We start from the raw sequence: 15,741 nt of genomic DNA on the forward strand, positions 1-15,741 counted from the left end.
AGGAAATCAGGCACACCAGAAAATACTGGACTATGGAAATGTAAAAGTCTGGGATATGGAATGCTAATCCCGCAAGTCACATTAGTGACAGGGCAGAAAGCAGTGACGTAAGTCAGTGCCAGCTCTGGGAGAGCCCCAGTTCAAGGGCTAGCCTTAAAATTAAACATGCAAGTAGTGCTACTTACTGGAAACCTCTCAGGAGGTTTAAATTATGCATGTGCCAGATGAAGTTCTCCAGCTATTCAGTTTTTCAGTTCCTACTCTGACTCTGACCCCTCTCAGTAGTTGTTAACACCTGAGAACTGTGAGGCTGGTGCGGTAATGCAGCTCGGCCTGTGTCTCCTTCCTTTTTTCAGGGTGCTTCCTACTTGGTAAGGATCTAGTGCAGGCAGCTGAAGAATACAGTCTTAATTGGTTTTAATAGAGTGAGTGTAAAGTGTGTCCTCAAGCGAGTTTAAATGTCAAACTGAGCGCATGAGAATAGGAACAAACCCTTGACTGTTTGCAGATGCTGAGGGCATCCTCTAGTCACCAGCTGAGCTCTGATCTCCTTTGTGCACGTTTCCCCCAAAACCTGGCTGTTTGCATGCTGGCTGGATCTTGCCTTCACCTTACGCCTATAATGCATCGCTGCAGGCTTAAGGGACTGATTTGAAGAGGTGCAAGGAGTTATTTGTAATTGCCCCTGAGGACAGTTCCTGCAGCTGGACATTCCCAGCAGGCAAATTTGTTTAGGCCCTGTTCAGCCATAGCAGTCATGGGTAGACAGTGTGTACAGTACAGACCGTACCTAAATTGTCCCCAGGCTGTAAAGCAGCTAATCTTGCCAGTCTGATACTGCAGTGCAAACAGAAACCATTGGAGTAGAGTTATGGAACAGGTAAATAAATGTGGTGTTTGTTTACTCTGTTTTTGTTGATCTGTGTTCTGTAACCTCCACCAGTGTGCATGTGTTTGAATTCTGTAAATAAAGCGCTTTTTTTTTTTTTTTTTTTTTTTTTTGAGACTGGCTTGGGCATAGGCATCTTTTCCCTGGCTGGTGCTTGGGAACCCTGGAATGCAGCAGTCAGGCAGCCAAGGGTGAAGCCTGGGATGCTGCAGGGGATGGCTCTGGATGAGTGGGGTGCTGGGAAGCCTGGCAGGGTGAGCCAAGGGCACAGCCTGCACTCCCACAGCCTGGGGCAGGCACAGGCCAGCAGTGAAGGGCCTGCATCCCCATCAAACAGAAGTTGGCAGGGCTCACAAGCTCTCCCTTTGTCTCTCCCTAAGCTGGGAAGCACAGGCTGCGGTGCTCTGAGCCCCACAGCATATTTACAGCAGGTCCATTGGGAAGAGACCAAGCAATGCAGTACCATCCCCTATTTCTGCAGGGTTTTAACAGCTAGAAAGTGCTTAAGTGCTGGTTGAACAGCACAGAAATGCAGGACAGCAGAAGACAGTGCAGTTAGTTACTATACTTGTTAAATGTGACTTGTTCAACACTACACAGCCCAGACAGCAAAAAGGCAAATTAATTGAAGTTTCCAAAAGGAAACAGGCTCCATGGTCAGCCTCGCTGCTGGCTGGTCCAGCCATCACCCTACCCAAGGCACTGAGCACGCAATGGCATGGAGGCGGTCCTACTGCTACAGCCCTGTCACAGCCCCAGATGAACCATGTGGTTGTATTTTCCCTGAAAAAATTACAAAGTGAGAGTTAGTTACACATATAAATATTTATTTGTACTAAAAGTGAGTGTTTTGTAGCAGAGTATCAAGTTCAGAATATATTAAATCATGAGATGCATCAGTTGAGGTACAAATTCCAGTCTCATGTCTTTAATAAATACACTATTAAAAAAAACAAACCTAGTCCACATACTCTATTTTAATCAGAGGTAATCAGTACACTACACTATTTTAAAAGGGCAATACAACATTTGTGTTTTGCTGTAACCATTTGGGTTTACTGCGGGGTTTTTTTGGTTTTTTTTTGTTGTTTGTTTGGTTTTTTTAAGATGAGTGGCAACAGCACTATTTCGCTACTTTAAAATGACAAATATTGCAATCATAAATGGGAGTATTGCTTTTGTCTTCCAGGTCCCTGCCAGAGGGCCTGAGTGTAAAAGGCACTGGTGCTAGCGTACTTTCAGCTGCTAACATGGGTGTTGCAGCATTTTTCTTGAGGTATAATACAGCTTTGGGCTCTTTGCTTGGAATACTTAAAAAAAATTACAGGAAAAAAAAAAGCAGTTGACAGAAAAAACCTTTTTGCAAAAATATTCCCAGTTGCATACGTAGTCTCAGACCCTGTACCATGGCCACAGCAAAACAGATTTTAGCTTGCAATGTAGCTCACTATCCTAAGTTACAAGCAGAAGCGTGATTGTTTTTATGGAGCGTAGATCAATTTATAACTAAGACTGAAGAACAAGAAGAGCAGAATGCTATTTCCATTTCATTTGAAATACATTCTGACTGGTCCTGGGGCATCTACTAAAAAAGGATGACTACAAGAAAACATAAATCCAGGTGGTTGTTGCAATAACTACCAAGTGCATAGCTGTCTTCCCCCCTTAAAAGCCTCACACCTGAGCATGGCGGCCAAGGAGGCGGCAGGCTGCTCGCCGCCAGCACAGCGGGGCTGCAGGATCAGCCCTTTCCCCGGGAAAGCCTCCATTGACTGCAGGCAGGACACCGAGGCACAGGCAGGGGCAGGCAGGCAGCTGAGGGGCTCCCAGCCGTGCAGGACGTTGCATTCAAACCTCAACCACCACTGAGCCACACGCTGGTCCCAGTGGGATGTGCTCGGGGTGAGACGCAGACAGGGCCAGGTAAAGCTTCAGCATTGAGTCATGCTGCTCAGCAGCACCACCAGCACCATCACCCCTCACACAGCAGCACCCCACGCAGCTCAGGGAGACCCAAGGACTCTTCTGCTGTCCTCTGGCTGTCCCCCATCCCGCAGATACAATCAGGTCACCTGTACCCACATGGGGCTACAGGTACGGATGAGGGCAAGCACTCTCACCTGGTTTACCAGGTACAGCCACTCGGACCCACCTTGCACTGTGATTTTGCTGTTTTGCCTTTAATTCGCCTTTCGGATGGGAGGAGTGCAGGCAGAGGAAAGCGGGATCTGGTCCTGCCAGGTGGGAGGATACCCATGAAAGCATGTGAGCAGCATCCCCAATTTTTGCTTGCTGCCCTGAGCTTTCTCAGAGATCTCCCGGGCTTCACGGTGCCTCCCAGGACAGCTTCCCTGCCCATGGGCCCACCAGACTGTGAGCACAGGGATGGCCAGGGCAGAGTCCCCACGGTAAGCTGAACTTGGAGCACCCAGTAACACTCAGTCCAGGCTTTGTTTTGACCGGAGAGGTTAAGCAGAAGGAAGCAAGGAAGAACAGTGAGCAATCAGCTTGGCCACAAGGAACAGGTGATGGTCAAGGCTGATTTTAAAAAATCCTTTTAAAAAAAGGGCATTAAAAAAATCCCAGTTTGTTAGCAAAAATTGTCTAACGCACAACCTGGAGGGCAGCAACTGGATCCGAGCATCAAGTGCTTGTTTCCCTCCCACCCTGGCAGCAGCAACCGCTCCTCACTTCAGCGGCTGCTCCTGCCTCTTTGGGCAGCACTGAGCGAGGGGTAGCAGAAAGGCACTTCTTCATTTCTGCTCCACACAGGGGACAGACACATTTTTATCCCAGTGCTGAGGTCCCAGCTCTGCACCAGGGGCCAGTGCACAGCTCTGGCGGCACCAAAACAATCTGGATGGCCCTCTGGACAGAGGCCATGCTGGGCTTCCTGCAGCCACACTCAGCTGGGAACAAAGGGCCTGCTGCCCTCGCCTTCCAGCTCCATGGGGACACTCCCAGCAGCTTCAAGGGGAGAAGGACCAGGCTCAAAGTATTTCTGATTAGTAAAAAACACTCTGACCCAGGTAGGAAAATCCTACAGTCAGAGCACTGGAAATGCCAAGTAACTGATCTGTGTCATAGGGAATCAATCAATCATTGCTCACTCTTAATACAAGTATTTCTAGGGAGGAGGAGTAATGTTAATTCTTTTTTTCCAGTGACTGGTAGTACTCAGTTAGGACTTTCCAAGCTTTGGGGGCCATGAAGCCGTCCGGTGGGTTTTCACCTTCGCGAGCAAGCTTCCTCATTCGTGTTCCCGAGATGAAGTCAAAATCGTCATGCCTGCAGCAAAACAGAGACAGGTGAAATCAGCACAACCAGCCTGAGTCATCCCCAACACAGCAATTCCACCGTGCCAAGCGTGCAGTCGGAAACCTCCCAGCACTGGCAGCACCCGTCTGCTGCTTCACACCTGGGTTTACAATCGGCATCAATAGGGTTGCTCTTTTGAGAGGAGCTGGAGTTGTATGTAACACACTCCTCCAGCTGTGAGAGGCTGTATTTCTTCTGCCACTTAGTCCCCAAAATGTGTTTCTTATCCTCCCTGGTGGCTACAAAGGCGCATCTTTAGTTTCATGCAACCCATCCTTGACCTGGTGTCAACTCTTGGAGGGGAAAGTGGGTGGCTTTCACAGGTTCTTCCCCCATTCCTCTCCTTAAGAGGAACAACGACTGCTTTTGCCTCTCCCCTGGCAAACTGCAAGCCAGACGCAATTGCAACCTGCACACACTGTGCAGGCTGAAGAAACAGTGACGCTGAGGCCTGCATTACCTTTTTGGGTCATAAAAATCCATGGCCCTTTTCAATTTATTGTAAGCAGCCACCCGGAAGGGGATGATTTCCACCGAGGTCAGGCCCGGCGCCATGCTGAGGACCTTCCCTCCCTGCGTGGGCTCGTAGAGGTCCTTCTTGGTCTCGGGGTGAGGCATGCCTGCAGGGTCGCGTCCCACTATGTAGAAATTGGCCCCGGCAATCATACGAGCTCGGCAGTGCCACTGCACCTGCAAAGGAGAGACACAAGGAGCACTGGCTGAGGGCTGAGCAGCAACTGAGCCACCTGCCCTGTGCTGCAACAGAGATCCTGCTGATCCACACCCAGGAAGGAAGGAAGGAAGGAAGGAGACGCATCAGCAGCCTTGCTGCAGTTTCTCATAGCGATCAGCTGCTAAGACTTGTCTTCCACTGCTTGGACCTGTTGCAACATCACAGTTCTCCTAAGGACATGTATTTCAAGGGAAACACCAGGGATGGGCACTGGTCTTGTTCCGATTTGGCAGCAAATGGAGGTAGCAGTTTGCTTTTTGAACTTGCAAAGACAGTGCCCACCAGCCCTTGAGCCCCACACAGGCAAAGGCTGCCCACGCATCCCTCTTCTTCCTCCTTCAGGGGAGGTTCAGTGTCTACCGCTTTCATCCCACTGATTTAGCAACAGAAGGGAAACCACTGGGAGAAAACAAATGAGCGTCCCTGCCTGACAGAGAGAAAGGTCACAGTGGTAAAGTCTGTTTTTAGCCTCCTTCTCCCGAGCTCTCCACACAGCTTGTGAAAGTGCAGGAGCCCACAGAGCCGAACCCTGCTAGGAGATGGCTGCTGCAGCAAGCTGCAGGTGAACCATCGAGGGAGCTAATAGCAAGGCAACGGCTACCGGCTCCCTGCCCTGTGGCTTTCTGGAGCTGTGTGGGCGGCCTGGCAGCTGGCATCTCCATGGACAGGCTTCACGCCTTGTCGCAGTGAGTAGCCAACGGCTACGTTACCTCCGTGGGGCCAGCGTAGAGCATGGGAGAGGGGAAGATGGCAACGATGGTCGACTTGGGGTCCAGGACTTGCTCCTCCAGCACTGCTGCATGCTGCTTCATCCGCCACTCCAGCGGGACATCATCATCTTTGGTCCATCCTCCCAGGGGGTGCAGGAGAAGCACGGGGTTTTTGTAACCCCTCTCCAAAAGCTGGCGCCGCGTGTCCTGCATGAGCAGGGCATGCCCATTGTGGACAGGGTTGCGCAGCTGAAATGCAAAGACAGCATCTAAAAGGGAAAGATTCAGAGGGTAACACACTTGCACTGACCATCAGACCCTGCAGCTTCATTTACACACTATACGACACAGTCATAAGATATGTACGTCATAAGATGTACGTGTCCTATCTTCACGAGTGAGACCTTAAATACCTTAGATGAGTATTTCATACAAGTACAGTGCCTCTTCATTGCTCCACCAAGTTTATTTTCATTGCACATCCTTCCTTTGGGACTGATTTCAGACCGATCAGCTCTCCTACAATGTTTTTAGACGCTATTGGACACCTCCACTGAGTTCCCTGACTTCTTAAGTGACCTGCCACGTCTCCAAGCTCAATGGCACTTTCAGGAAGGCCAACGCCCTCTCCCCAAAGTGAGGGTAGGTGTCTGACGCCTGCCAGCCTGCTGGGATAGACACCTGGGAGAAGACACCTGAGCTGTCCCCCATGCGTGAAGGCCAAGCAGGGCTTTAAATGCCCAGCGTGCAGAAAGAGAGGCTCTGACCTGCCAGGAAGGACATGAGCAGGATGATTGATGCTTTCCAGTCCCGTGCTCGGAGAGGCCCACTGAGGACGCAGCCCATCACAAGCACCATCCTTAACAAAGGAGACCCCACGCCACTTTTTCTGCCGTGCCTTGCATCCCTCTTACCGCTCACCCCACCCGAATAATCCTATTTGGGGAGCATACAGAAGCAATTTGGCAAGTGCTGTGAGCTTGAGAGCAAGTAATCACAGATCACACAAATCTCCTGGTGTCAGGTAGGGCAAGAAGAGTCGTGTCGCTGGTGCTAACCCAGGGCACTCACCAGCATTCATTTCTCTGAACTTCTGCTTGAGAGTGAGTGGGGTCAGGCGGTACTGGTCCAGCCCATCATTCCATTTGATCTTCTCCAGCACAAGGAGGTCTCCACCAACCAGCCAGTCTCCACTCTCCAGCACCATCTGTAAATTACGCATACATGCATTATGGAAGGAACAGCAAAATATCTCCTTTTCCCTTTCCCAGTCTCCTTTGAAAAGTGTTAGGCTTGACTCCACTTGTAGGGTGATCTTTCCTTCTCGTTCAGCACATTGTAGGCAGAAAACATTTGTACAGTGACCACGTGAACTGAACGTCATGAGCAGCGCAACCCCGTAAAGCAAGGCATCAGCCACCGAGTCCCTACCGCTGCACCCAGCTGGGTGTTGGACTCCTCTTTGGCAGCCAGGGGTCTACAAGGTATGGCACAAGACCTCCCTCCACCTCACTCTTTGCTCTTTCCTTCTGGGAATATGCAGGAGGAATAAGCCTGTTGCAAGGTGAGCAACTGCTGCTGAATAATTAAAAGAGTTATTTTAAGGTAGGAGAAAAGAATTAACATGGCTTCAGTCTTGTTAAGCGGGCAGCTCAAGTCACTCAATGTAACCTGGAGCTCCCCCTTTCTAAGGGATTATGTTCTTTTTACTGCCAGAGAGTAAGTGGGAAGAAATAAGCTGTAAAAATATAACACCGTTGTTGGCTGCCTGTATGAAAAACAGCCAAATTGAGGAGTAAAATGTAGCTAAAAGGAGCATGAGTCTGAAATCTCCAGCATTAATGTTTGGCAGCATCACTGAGATCGTCACACCCCAAGCACAGGAAAACTTTGGGGGCTAAGATGGTGGTTGTGCTAAAAACATTTGGATGTAGGCACACCGGTGAACATGAGTGAATGAAAGGAGCAGCTCCTCAGCAGCATGCTCGTTTTCCCTTTCACCTTGCGCTTGTTATCTGATGCTCTTGTTAAGCAGCAAGCACAGCGTTGACTTGCGAGCCTAAAAATTCAGTCCTGCCTGCTTGGGACACGATGGTTCCCAGTGAGGAGCTGGACTTGGAGAAAAGGCAGGATACCCACGGCCCTCAAAACCTTGGAAAGGTTTGGTTCCCCAGCCCCTGCCCACATTTTCCATCCTGGCCAGGTCTCCCTGAGCAGCAAGGAGACAAACCTACTTTGACGTGCGGGTGCTTCGCGCAAGTAGTGCCCCAGACGCGGGCGCAGCGCTCCTCCTTCCTGTGCTCGAAGTACTCGGGGCTCTTCAGGACTGCCACCCTCTGCCCCGCATAGCTGAGTGCCAGCGCCTCGCAGCCCTCCAGCCGCTCCTTGTCCTCCGTGGAGATCGGCAGCACAATGGGGATGCTCAGGTTGACAACACCGTCTGGCAAGAGAGGGGGAGGATTTTAACGTCCTCCAGCCTCAGGCACTGGTCTTGGGCACCAAGTAAACAGAGGTTTTCAGAGGCACACATTCTCCCTTTGGACAGCCAAATTTTCCAGGATTAGCTCGGGGATTCACCACCAGTCATGTAAATTTATTCACTGCCCCATTTTTTTCTGCACCACTAACAAATAGTGAAGTTAGTGGAATATGAAAGCTCCATATCTTTGGGCCAGAGATGTCTTAAAGACACCTGGAGCATTTAATTACCTTCTGCACTCTCTCTCTCCCTGGAAAGATTGGTTCTTCTCCAGATAGCTTGTTGTAAAGTCTCTTTGAAAAATTTAAATGTACTTGGAAAATGCAATCTTGGATATAACCTCTACCTCCTCTGCCAGGACAACAATCTCTATTAAGATGGCTCTGGCTTGGTGTTACCCAGGGCATCTCATTCCCTGCACACCTCCTGAACTGCCTCTTCCAAGAGGGAAAACACGGTCACGCTTTGCTTTGTTTTTTTCTGGATATCTCTGTACTGTTACTCCTCTTCCTTTCTGTATCTCTGTAGAGTCCATTTTTAATCTATTTTCTGTGTGTATACAGCGAATCTACATTTGCATGTGTAGTTTCTAATTTCAGTGTTGTCCCTAAATACCTCAAAGTCATGTTGGTTTTATCCCCACTCCCCCAATTTCCCAGTTCTCCACTAAGGTCCTCCCATTTCTCCTTAGATATCCCAGTATTAACATAGAAGAATCAGCCTCTCCCATGGGTTTCCATTCACAAACAAGAACGAACAAATCACTGATTCAATTTGTTCTGATCTGACTGAAATCATTTGGGACCCTTGAGAGTCTTAATTTGAGGATTTTGACTATGATGCAGCTGTTTAAAAAATCTTTATTAAAATGTTTGCATTTACTTTTAATTCACAACTAGGTATCATTCGTTTGCCAGAGAGCAATTTTCAAGCACCTTCATGAATAATCATAACTATAGTCACACGGGAGCCAATCAATATCCACTTCATACATTTCAATTATATTAACCAGTGATCAGTCAATAAAGTCAGCATGGAAAAAGCTGAATTATGAAACCAACAAATGATGCTGACGCTGAGGATCTCCACGCTCCATTTCCAAATGCAAGATGCAGAGTTAAAAAAAAAAAATAAATCACTCCAGCGAAGGTAATTACAAAATTTCACGACTGGGATTTTTGTGAAGACCGGTCAGTAGGACACGGGGTGTTGTCATGCCACTTCGTAACCGGCTGAATCATAAACAGGCCATGGTTGTGTCTAGTCTTAATTATTTTCTTTTTTTTTTTGTAAATCTCAAAAAATTACTTTATAGCCAAAAAATCTAAATCAAAGTAATTTCTGTACAATCTAAGAACAGTGATATACATACCAGCTACAGAGCGATTCCTTCCTGGGAGAATACAAACACAATTAAGATAATTAACACTCATGGGCACCAGTTACAGTAGCCGTTTCAAGAACCAAAGCCGCTCACTCAAAACCTCCAGCAAGCACCGCCTAACTGCAGGCAGGGTGTCTGCTGGGGCAGCCGCAGTCCTCCATGGTGCTGTCCCAGCCGTCTCCGGCGCTCACCCATCCAACAAAGGTCACACTGGCCAGGAGCGATGTACACCACCTACGCTTTTGCTGTCACCCAGTCCCAATAGAGGCACGCGTCACTGGTGTGGAGGGCAGAGAGAGCACTGGAGACTCTGCGGCACTCCTGCTGCCCTATGACGTGTAGATCCACCTTTCTTCCTGGTGGCCATCATGCCCCTACACAGAACACCTCATCCACGCTACTGTTGGTAGTATCAAGGTGGGATTTACTGCTCAAAGTCTGAGCAAGAGGAGCACTAACTTACACAAGTCCACCAAAACGATCGCAGCCCTTCCAGGCACAGCTGGAGCTGCCAAAAACATCACCCACGCCCCAGGGCAAAAGGGCTGGACCAATGACTCCGAAAGACCAGCTTCAAACCCCTCTTTGGCAATGCCGCACCCCAGCCTCAGCATCATGAGATGGAAACCCTCCCCTGTTTCCTAAAGCTCATCCAAGCAAACCAGGGATGTTCTCCTTCCTGCCCAGATGTCAGCCTGTGGGGCCTGACCATGCAGATGTTGAGTATGGAGACCTCTGTGGAGACAAGGTGGGCTGAGGACTGATGTTGATACACTCTACTACAAAGAACTTGCCCTGGAGAGTTCATCCCCTCCAAAAGCAGGTGTCCTGGGCTTTGTCTCTGACCCCGCGGAGCTCTACAAGTCCTGACCATATGCCTGCGGACCCCGGAGGAGCTGTGCTCAGTGATGCCGACAGGTCTGGGGGAGTGCCCAAAACCAGATGCTCGCTGAGACGAGCATCTGGTGCAAAGTGCGGAGCTCCGGAGCAACATGGTCATTATGGGGTGCCTCTGTGACCTCATCAGGCACAACAGGCAGCTCAAAGACCACAGATTGGGGTCTAATAACAAGGACATGTGCTTTTGAACACTGTTTGCACACTAGGCGGGAGGTAAAAGGCTACGACATGTCTGAAAGCAGAAGCCCCTACACAGGCACTCCTCCAGTCCAGTCCTGAGCTTTGCATCTGCTGCATGGTGCCCAAATCCTAATAACAGCAGCAAATCACTGCCCCACACAACCATGGGATCCTCTAGAAGGAGGGCAAGACTCAAAGGGACTCGTTCACCAAGATCCCAAATCCCCAAGGCCAGAGATCGCTATCAGGTCTACAAAACCCAAAGTGAGTGCCCTGCGTGCATGTGCAATCACAGTGACAGCATCTACAGCTGAGAAATGGGACAGAAATATCTACTGCCCCAGTCTCAGCTGTTGATGATCACTGCCTGAATACCCTGCCTTTTCCAGGGATGAAGCACCTCTAATATGTTGCTAATGGATAGGTAAATCTGATTTATTTCAAGTTACAGTAATGGATAAGAAGGAAAACAGGGCAAAAAAAAGTGATATCAGGCTCTGCTCCTGTTTCTAAGGAGCAGCTGCCTTCTCCTCCCACCTCAAATTCAGCCTGGCCCCCTCCTTGCTTACTTGGATTTGGGTTTGCATCTTTATTTACCCAGGTATGATCAAGCATGGAAAGAGCTACACAATGGCTGCTGAAATGTTTGATCAGCACCATGCAAGATGTCAAAGCCATGAGCTGGGGTCCTGGCCACAGTAGGGTGAACTTTGTCACCTTTCGTACCCTTTGGTGCATTTTGGAGCACGGCTTCCTGGCCCCTGCAGTCATGCCCTCGCATTTAACATGCGAGAAGAAAGAAGGAGGACAACATGGCCGAGCATTGAGCTTTTCCATATGGCTGCCTGCCGAGACACTGCGGGGTAAGCATCACGTCCCGCAGCAGCTTGCTGGCCAGCGTTAATGCAAAGCGTGGGGATTCGTACCATTCAGCAGGGTGCCAAAATGGATCACTTGCAAGTACTCCGCCTCGCGCATGAAGCCGGTCAGCGGAGTGGCCCAGCCTTCACTCAGCACCTGCACCCACTGCAGATCCAGCTGCAAAACAAACCCAAATGGCACTCGTGTCACCAAGTCACACTCAGAGGTTGCTTTTCCTCCCCTTCTGCTGCAACAGAGCTCTCAATTGTTTTGCTTCAAATATAGGACATTCATAAAGGGGGAGAAAGCCATGGGGGGGTTGGTTGGGGGCTTCTTTAAGCTAGACTCATGTACTTTCATAGCACAACTGCTTGCGGGGCTGTACTAACACAACGAAGGAGCCTAACAGCCCTGGCTTGCTACAGCACAGGGTGGAGACACAGCAGAAAATGGCTGAGGATCAGGACCACACTTCAGTTTGCCATAAACCACAGCCACAAAAGGACACAGTTAGAGGAACAGAGCCCCCTCTAGCAACATCCCCGTCAAAGCTTCTACCCTTTGAACAGCTACAGAGTCAGTGAATCACAGCACAGCATCCACACATGACGATACCTTAGTGATCTCTACAGATGGCAGCATCTCTGCTTCAGCTCGGACACTGTTGAGTTTATTTTCAGGTACAAACAGCTCAAGAACATCCTTAATTGAGCCATGGGGCACGATGTTCTGAAAGAGAGCGACAGATAGCAATTGTGAGTAACATGCTGTTTTCTAAATGCACACCAAAAAGTCAGTATCCAACAGCAGGTTTACAAGCTGCCAGCAGCAGTGGCATAAAAATGACCTACTTGTGCTTGCAGGAGCTCCACAACCTGCTGAATACATTCAGACACTGATGCAACATTTGTTTTCAACACTAGTTCAGGAAATTCGGGCTTCTCATACTCTGAGTCAATCCCTGTGAATCCTGCGGACAATTAAACCCAAACTAAATTCATGTAATGTAATACTCGGTGCCCTAGAGCCAACACCACTTTACAAACAACCAGCGAGCATTCAACCATACTGGGTACTACAAGTGACACTTGTGACAGCAAGATTAGGGAAACAGGATACTCTTGTGCACTACAAATAGCATTTAGTAACCCACCTCTATGTGCAGAGCCACAACGACATGCTATCCAATGCTTTGGAAAGCAAAAGGCAAAATAAGAGCTCGCTCTTCCATACCTTTGATCTCTCCAGCTCTTGCCTTTTTGTACAGGCCCTTGACATCTCTGCTTTCACAAATATTTAGAGGAGCATCTACAAAGATTTCAAAGAAAGGAAGTCCAGCTGCCTCATGAATTTTCCGTGCATTTTGACGATCCTATTAGAAGAAAGATGGGAAAATCATATGTGTCTGAACTGCAGCAAGCGCTTTCCTACTACATGACATGTCCTGGAATTCGACATAGGTAAATTTGTCTCTGGTATAGATTTATTAAATTTACACTAATTCTAATAAGAGTTTTTCATCTCCCTTCCTCCCTTTTCTTTAAAGATACTTAAAAAAAAAAAATCTACAACTTTGATCTGTTTTCAGCTTTTTCCATCTGAAACATCAAGATGATCTCTTCGTTAAGCAGGACAGCAGAACTTTAGAATGTGGATAATTATCTGCCCTGTGTCAAAAAAAGGAACTGCTTGCATTGGCTTGATAATGGCAGCTACTTGGTATTCTCAAGAAGCATAAAATCACAGTCAGTACTTCTTCAAACAGAGTAGTGATAGCACTATGACAGGCTATTGTTTCTATGCCTCTTTTTTGCTTCCTAATGAGTTAATAGTAGGAGCCTCTGTAGGGAGATTTTAAACTTCTCTTAGCTTTTAATCAGTTTGTAACATTGAATATATTCAAAGAGATTATGTCAAACTGCCCTCCAGAAGTTTTTACTGATTGTGTGTAGTTCTGTGTATCGGTGGTGTTTTACGAAATAGAAAAGAAGTTAAAAGGAGCATCTGACGGCATATATAGGAAGTCCTCTATGTAAATCTCTCTTCCCTAAGAACAATCATGAGATCAAGGCTGCCCGGAAAAGAGCAGAATATGATGCAGCGAGTTTACCTTTGCAAAAGGAGAAATGAAACTTGTTATGCAGACGAGCCCAGCATCAGCAAACAGCCTGGCCACCTCTGCGATGCGACGGATGTTCTCCTCGCGGTCCCCAGCTGAGAAGCCCAGGTTTTTATTCAAGCCATGACGAACATTATCACCATCCAGGGAATAGCAAGGGATGCCATGAGAGACCAAGTACTCTTCCAGAGCAAAGCTAATGGTTGTCTTGCCAGCTCCAGAAAGGCCTGTTGGAGACAGAAAAGTGAGGTCAGGTTTGAGGTCAAAAGAGTGAAAAAGACAGTGTAACGCAGTATCTCCTGGGACAATGGCAACAAAACTCCTTCTGTCTGAAGTTGCTTTAAGGAAGGAATGAGGTAGGGAAGTTGGACTCATCTTTTTAGCACACAGTTACCACCACAGAGCCCTGGCCAACCCATCTTATTGAAGGGATGGCATTACTGCCATGAGAAAAGCTGCTATATCCCAACTTCTGGAGGGGTCCAACCCAGCAGTGTTGCAAAAGTACCTCTTGCTGGGCCATGGTGGGACAAATAGGTACCAGTAAGTAGGGGAAGCTTGAAAGGATGCTGTTGCCTGTAAGTCTCTCAGCATCTTCCTCTTCCTCCTCCTGTTCCCCCTATGAACAGTCAACTGCTCTCCCAGACTGAACCCAAGGAGAGGTTCTTGCCACAACTGCATGGGGTGGAACAGGCTCCAGCAGCAATTGCCCCTCTGCATCCACGGACTTCTCCTTCTGCAGGAGCAACACCCACAGATCTGTGCAAGCAGGAGCAGGATGGCTGTGTAGACAAGCAGCACATCTTCAGCTGCCTACATCTCCTGGAGTCATCAGCCAGAAAGACAACAATTCTAAACGAGGTGGCTGCTTCCCATCCCAGCTCCATCCACTTGCACAAAAAGCACTTGCTACCAGCTGTGTCAGAAAGAGGCAAGTGCACCTGGAGCACCAAACTCCTCCTTTCCCTTGGGTGGCAATCCATGTGTTGAAAACTCCTTGAGATGGAAGAGGACCTTGACTTAGGAGAGATAACACCTCCAAACACCACACCTGTCTCAGGAAACACTTAGCCTTGGAGAATCTCCTCTGGAGACAGCATCATCTGCTCACCTGTTTTTATACCCTTTGCATGACACCTACGACTGACCAATCATGGAGACAAGACCCTGGGCGAGGTGGACTTTTGGTCTGATTCAGAACAGCCATGTTTGTGCTGGAGAGGAAACCTGGCTGGGCAGAGATGAATGCTGCTGGCTGTGCCTCTGGTTTTTCTAGTACAACAGACTAACTGATAGCTCTCCTAAGCTGCCAATGTAGGGCATTCAAATGCCCTTCCATTTAATCCATATAGTCCATGCAATGAAATGTCTTTCCATATAGTCTCTTAAAATTAAATTGATAGAAAGTTAGGAGACCACTGTCTATTTCAAAGAATAATCACCAGCCACAGAAGCTCAAACCTTTCAGATGCAAGATTTTTGAGTGATATTTGAAAAAGAAGGAAATTGCCTTGGATAGGTTTTTTGGCTTCAGAAATTACATTAAAGCAGGTTAGGTGTTGGCCTTCTTTTCAAAATTAAAGAGGAGAACAACACAGAAATGTGTTTTAATCCAACATCTAGCATGTAAGCTGATATGAAGGCAAATCAGAATGGCTTAACAAACCCTTCCAAGTATGTCTTTCAACATGTTCCAGCAGTCAAAGAAAATACCAATATTTAACAAGCAAAGAAACAACTGGACAAGCAGCAAAAGACAGAGTTGTGTAAATATTAGCAGAGCAAAATAAATGCAGTTGTCATTTCTAGCAGCCCCTAATCCCCAAACAATGAGTTTATCTTTCAAAGCAGAAGAGAAGGGCAACACATCAGAAGGCGTACAAAATGAGAAATAATGTAAGACACCCGCAATGGCTGCGCAAGGAATCGCTTCCAGTGCGACTTGCTGTCTGGGAGTATTTATTCTTCAGGCAACACGACTGCCTTGTTGTGCTGCTCATGAGGTCACTTTAAACACAGTAAACCTAGGTGTCCCAATAAACTTCCCACCAACCCAGAATGAAAACATCCGCATGCTGTTTTGGACAACCCTGGGCACATTTCACTGCCAAGGACTGGCTGGATTTGAGCCAAGGCTTCCTCAGCCACACACTTGGGAACAAGTGTGA

General features: G+C 48.1%; 1 protein-coding gene across 1 annotated transcript in view; it reads right to left on the reverse strand.

Moving 5' to 3' along the window:
• Nucleotides 1-1,700: 1,700 nt before the first annotated feature.
• The window catches only part of PAPSS2 (3'-phosphoadenosine 5'-phosphosulfate synthase 2), a 30,678-nt gene continuing 16,637 nt past the window's right edge, over nt 1,701-15,741 (reverse strand). The window contains exons 3-12 of the mRNA XM_072870357.1: nt 13,565-13,800; nt 12,688-12,826; nt 12,306-12,424; nt 12,070-12,183; nt 11,520-11,631; nt 7,885-8,090; nt 6,722-6,857; nt 5,651-5,919; nt 4,668-4,897; nt 1,701-4,177 (exon numbers count right to left, since the gene is read on the reverse strand). Coding sequence (XP_072726458.1) covers nt 4,036-4,177; nt 4,668-4,897; nt 5,651-5,919; nt 6,722-6,857; nt 7,885-8,090; nt 11,520-11,631; nt 12,070-12,183; nt 12,306-12,424; nt 12,688-12,826; nt 13,565-13,800 — 1,703 coding nt within the window. The 3' untranslated portion in view covers nt 1,701-4,035. The remainder of the gene's footprint in view (nt 4,178-4,667; nt 4,898-5,650; nt 5,920-6,721; nt 6,858-7,884; nt 8,091-11,519; nt 11,632-12,069; nt 12,184-12,305; nt 12,425-12,687; nt 12,827-13,564; nt 13,801-15,741) is intronic.

Source organism: Ciconia boyciana, chromosome 8 (assembly GCF_034638445.1).
Source record: "Ciconia boyciana chromosome 8, ASM3463844v1, whole genome shotgun sequence".
Taxonomy (NCBI): domain Eukaryota; kingdom Metazoa; phylum Chordata; class Aves; order Ciconiiformes; family Ciconiidae; genus Ciconia; species Ciconia boyciana.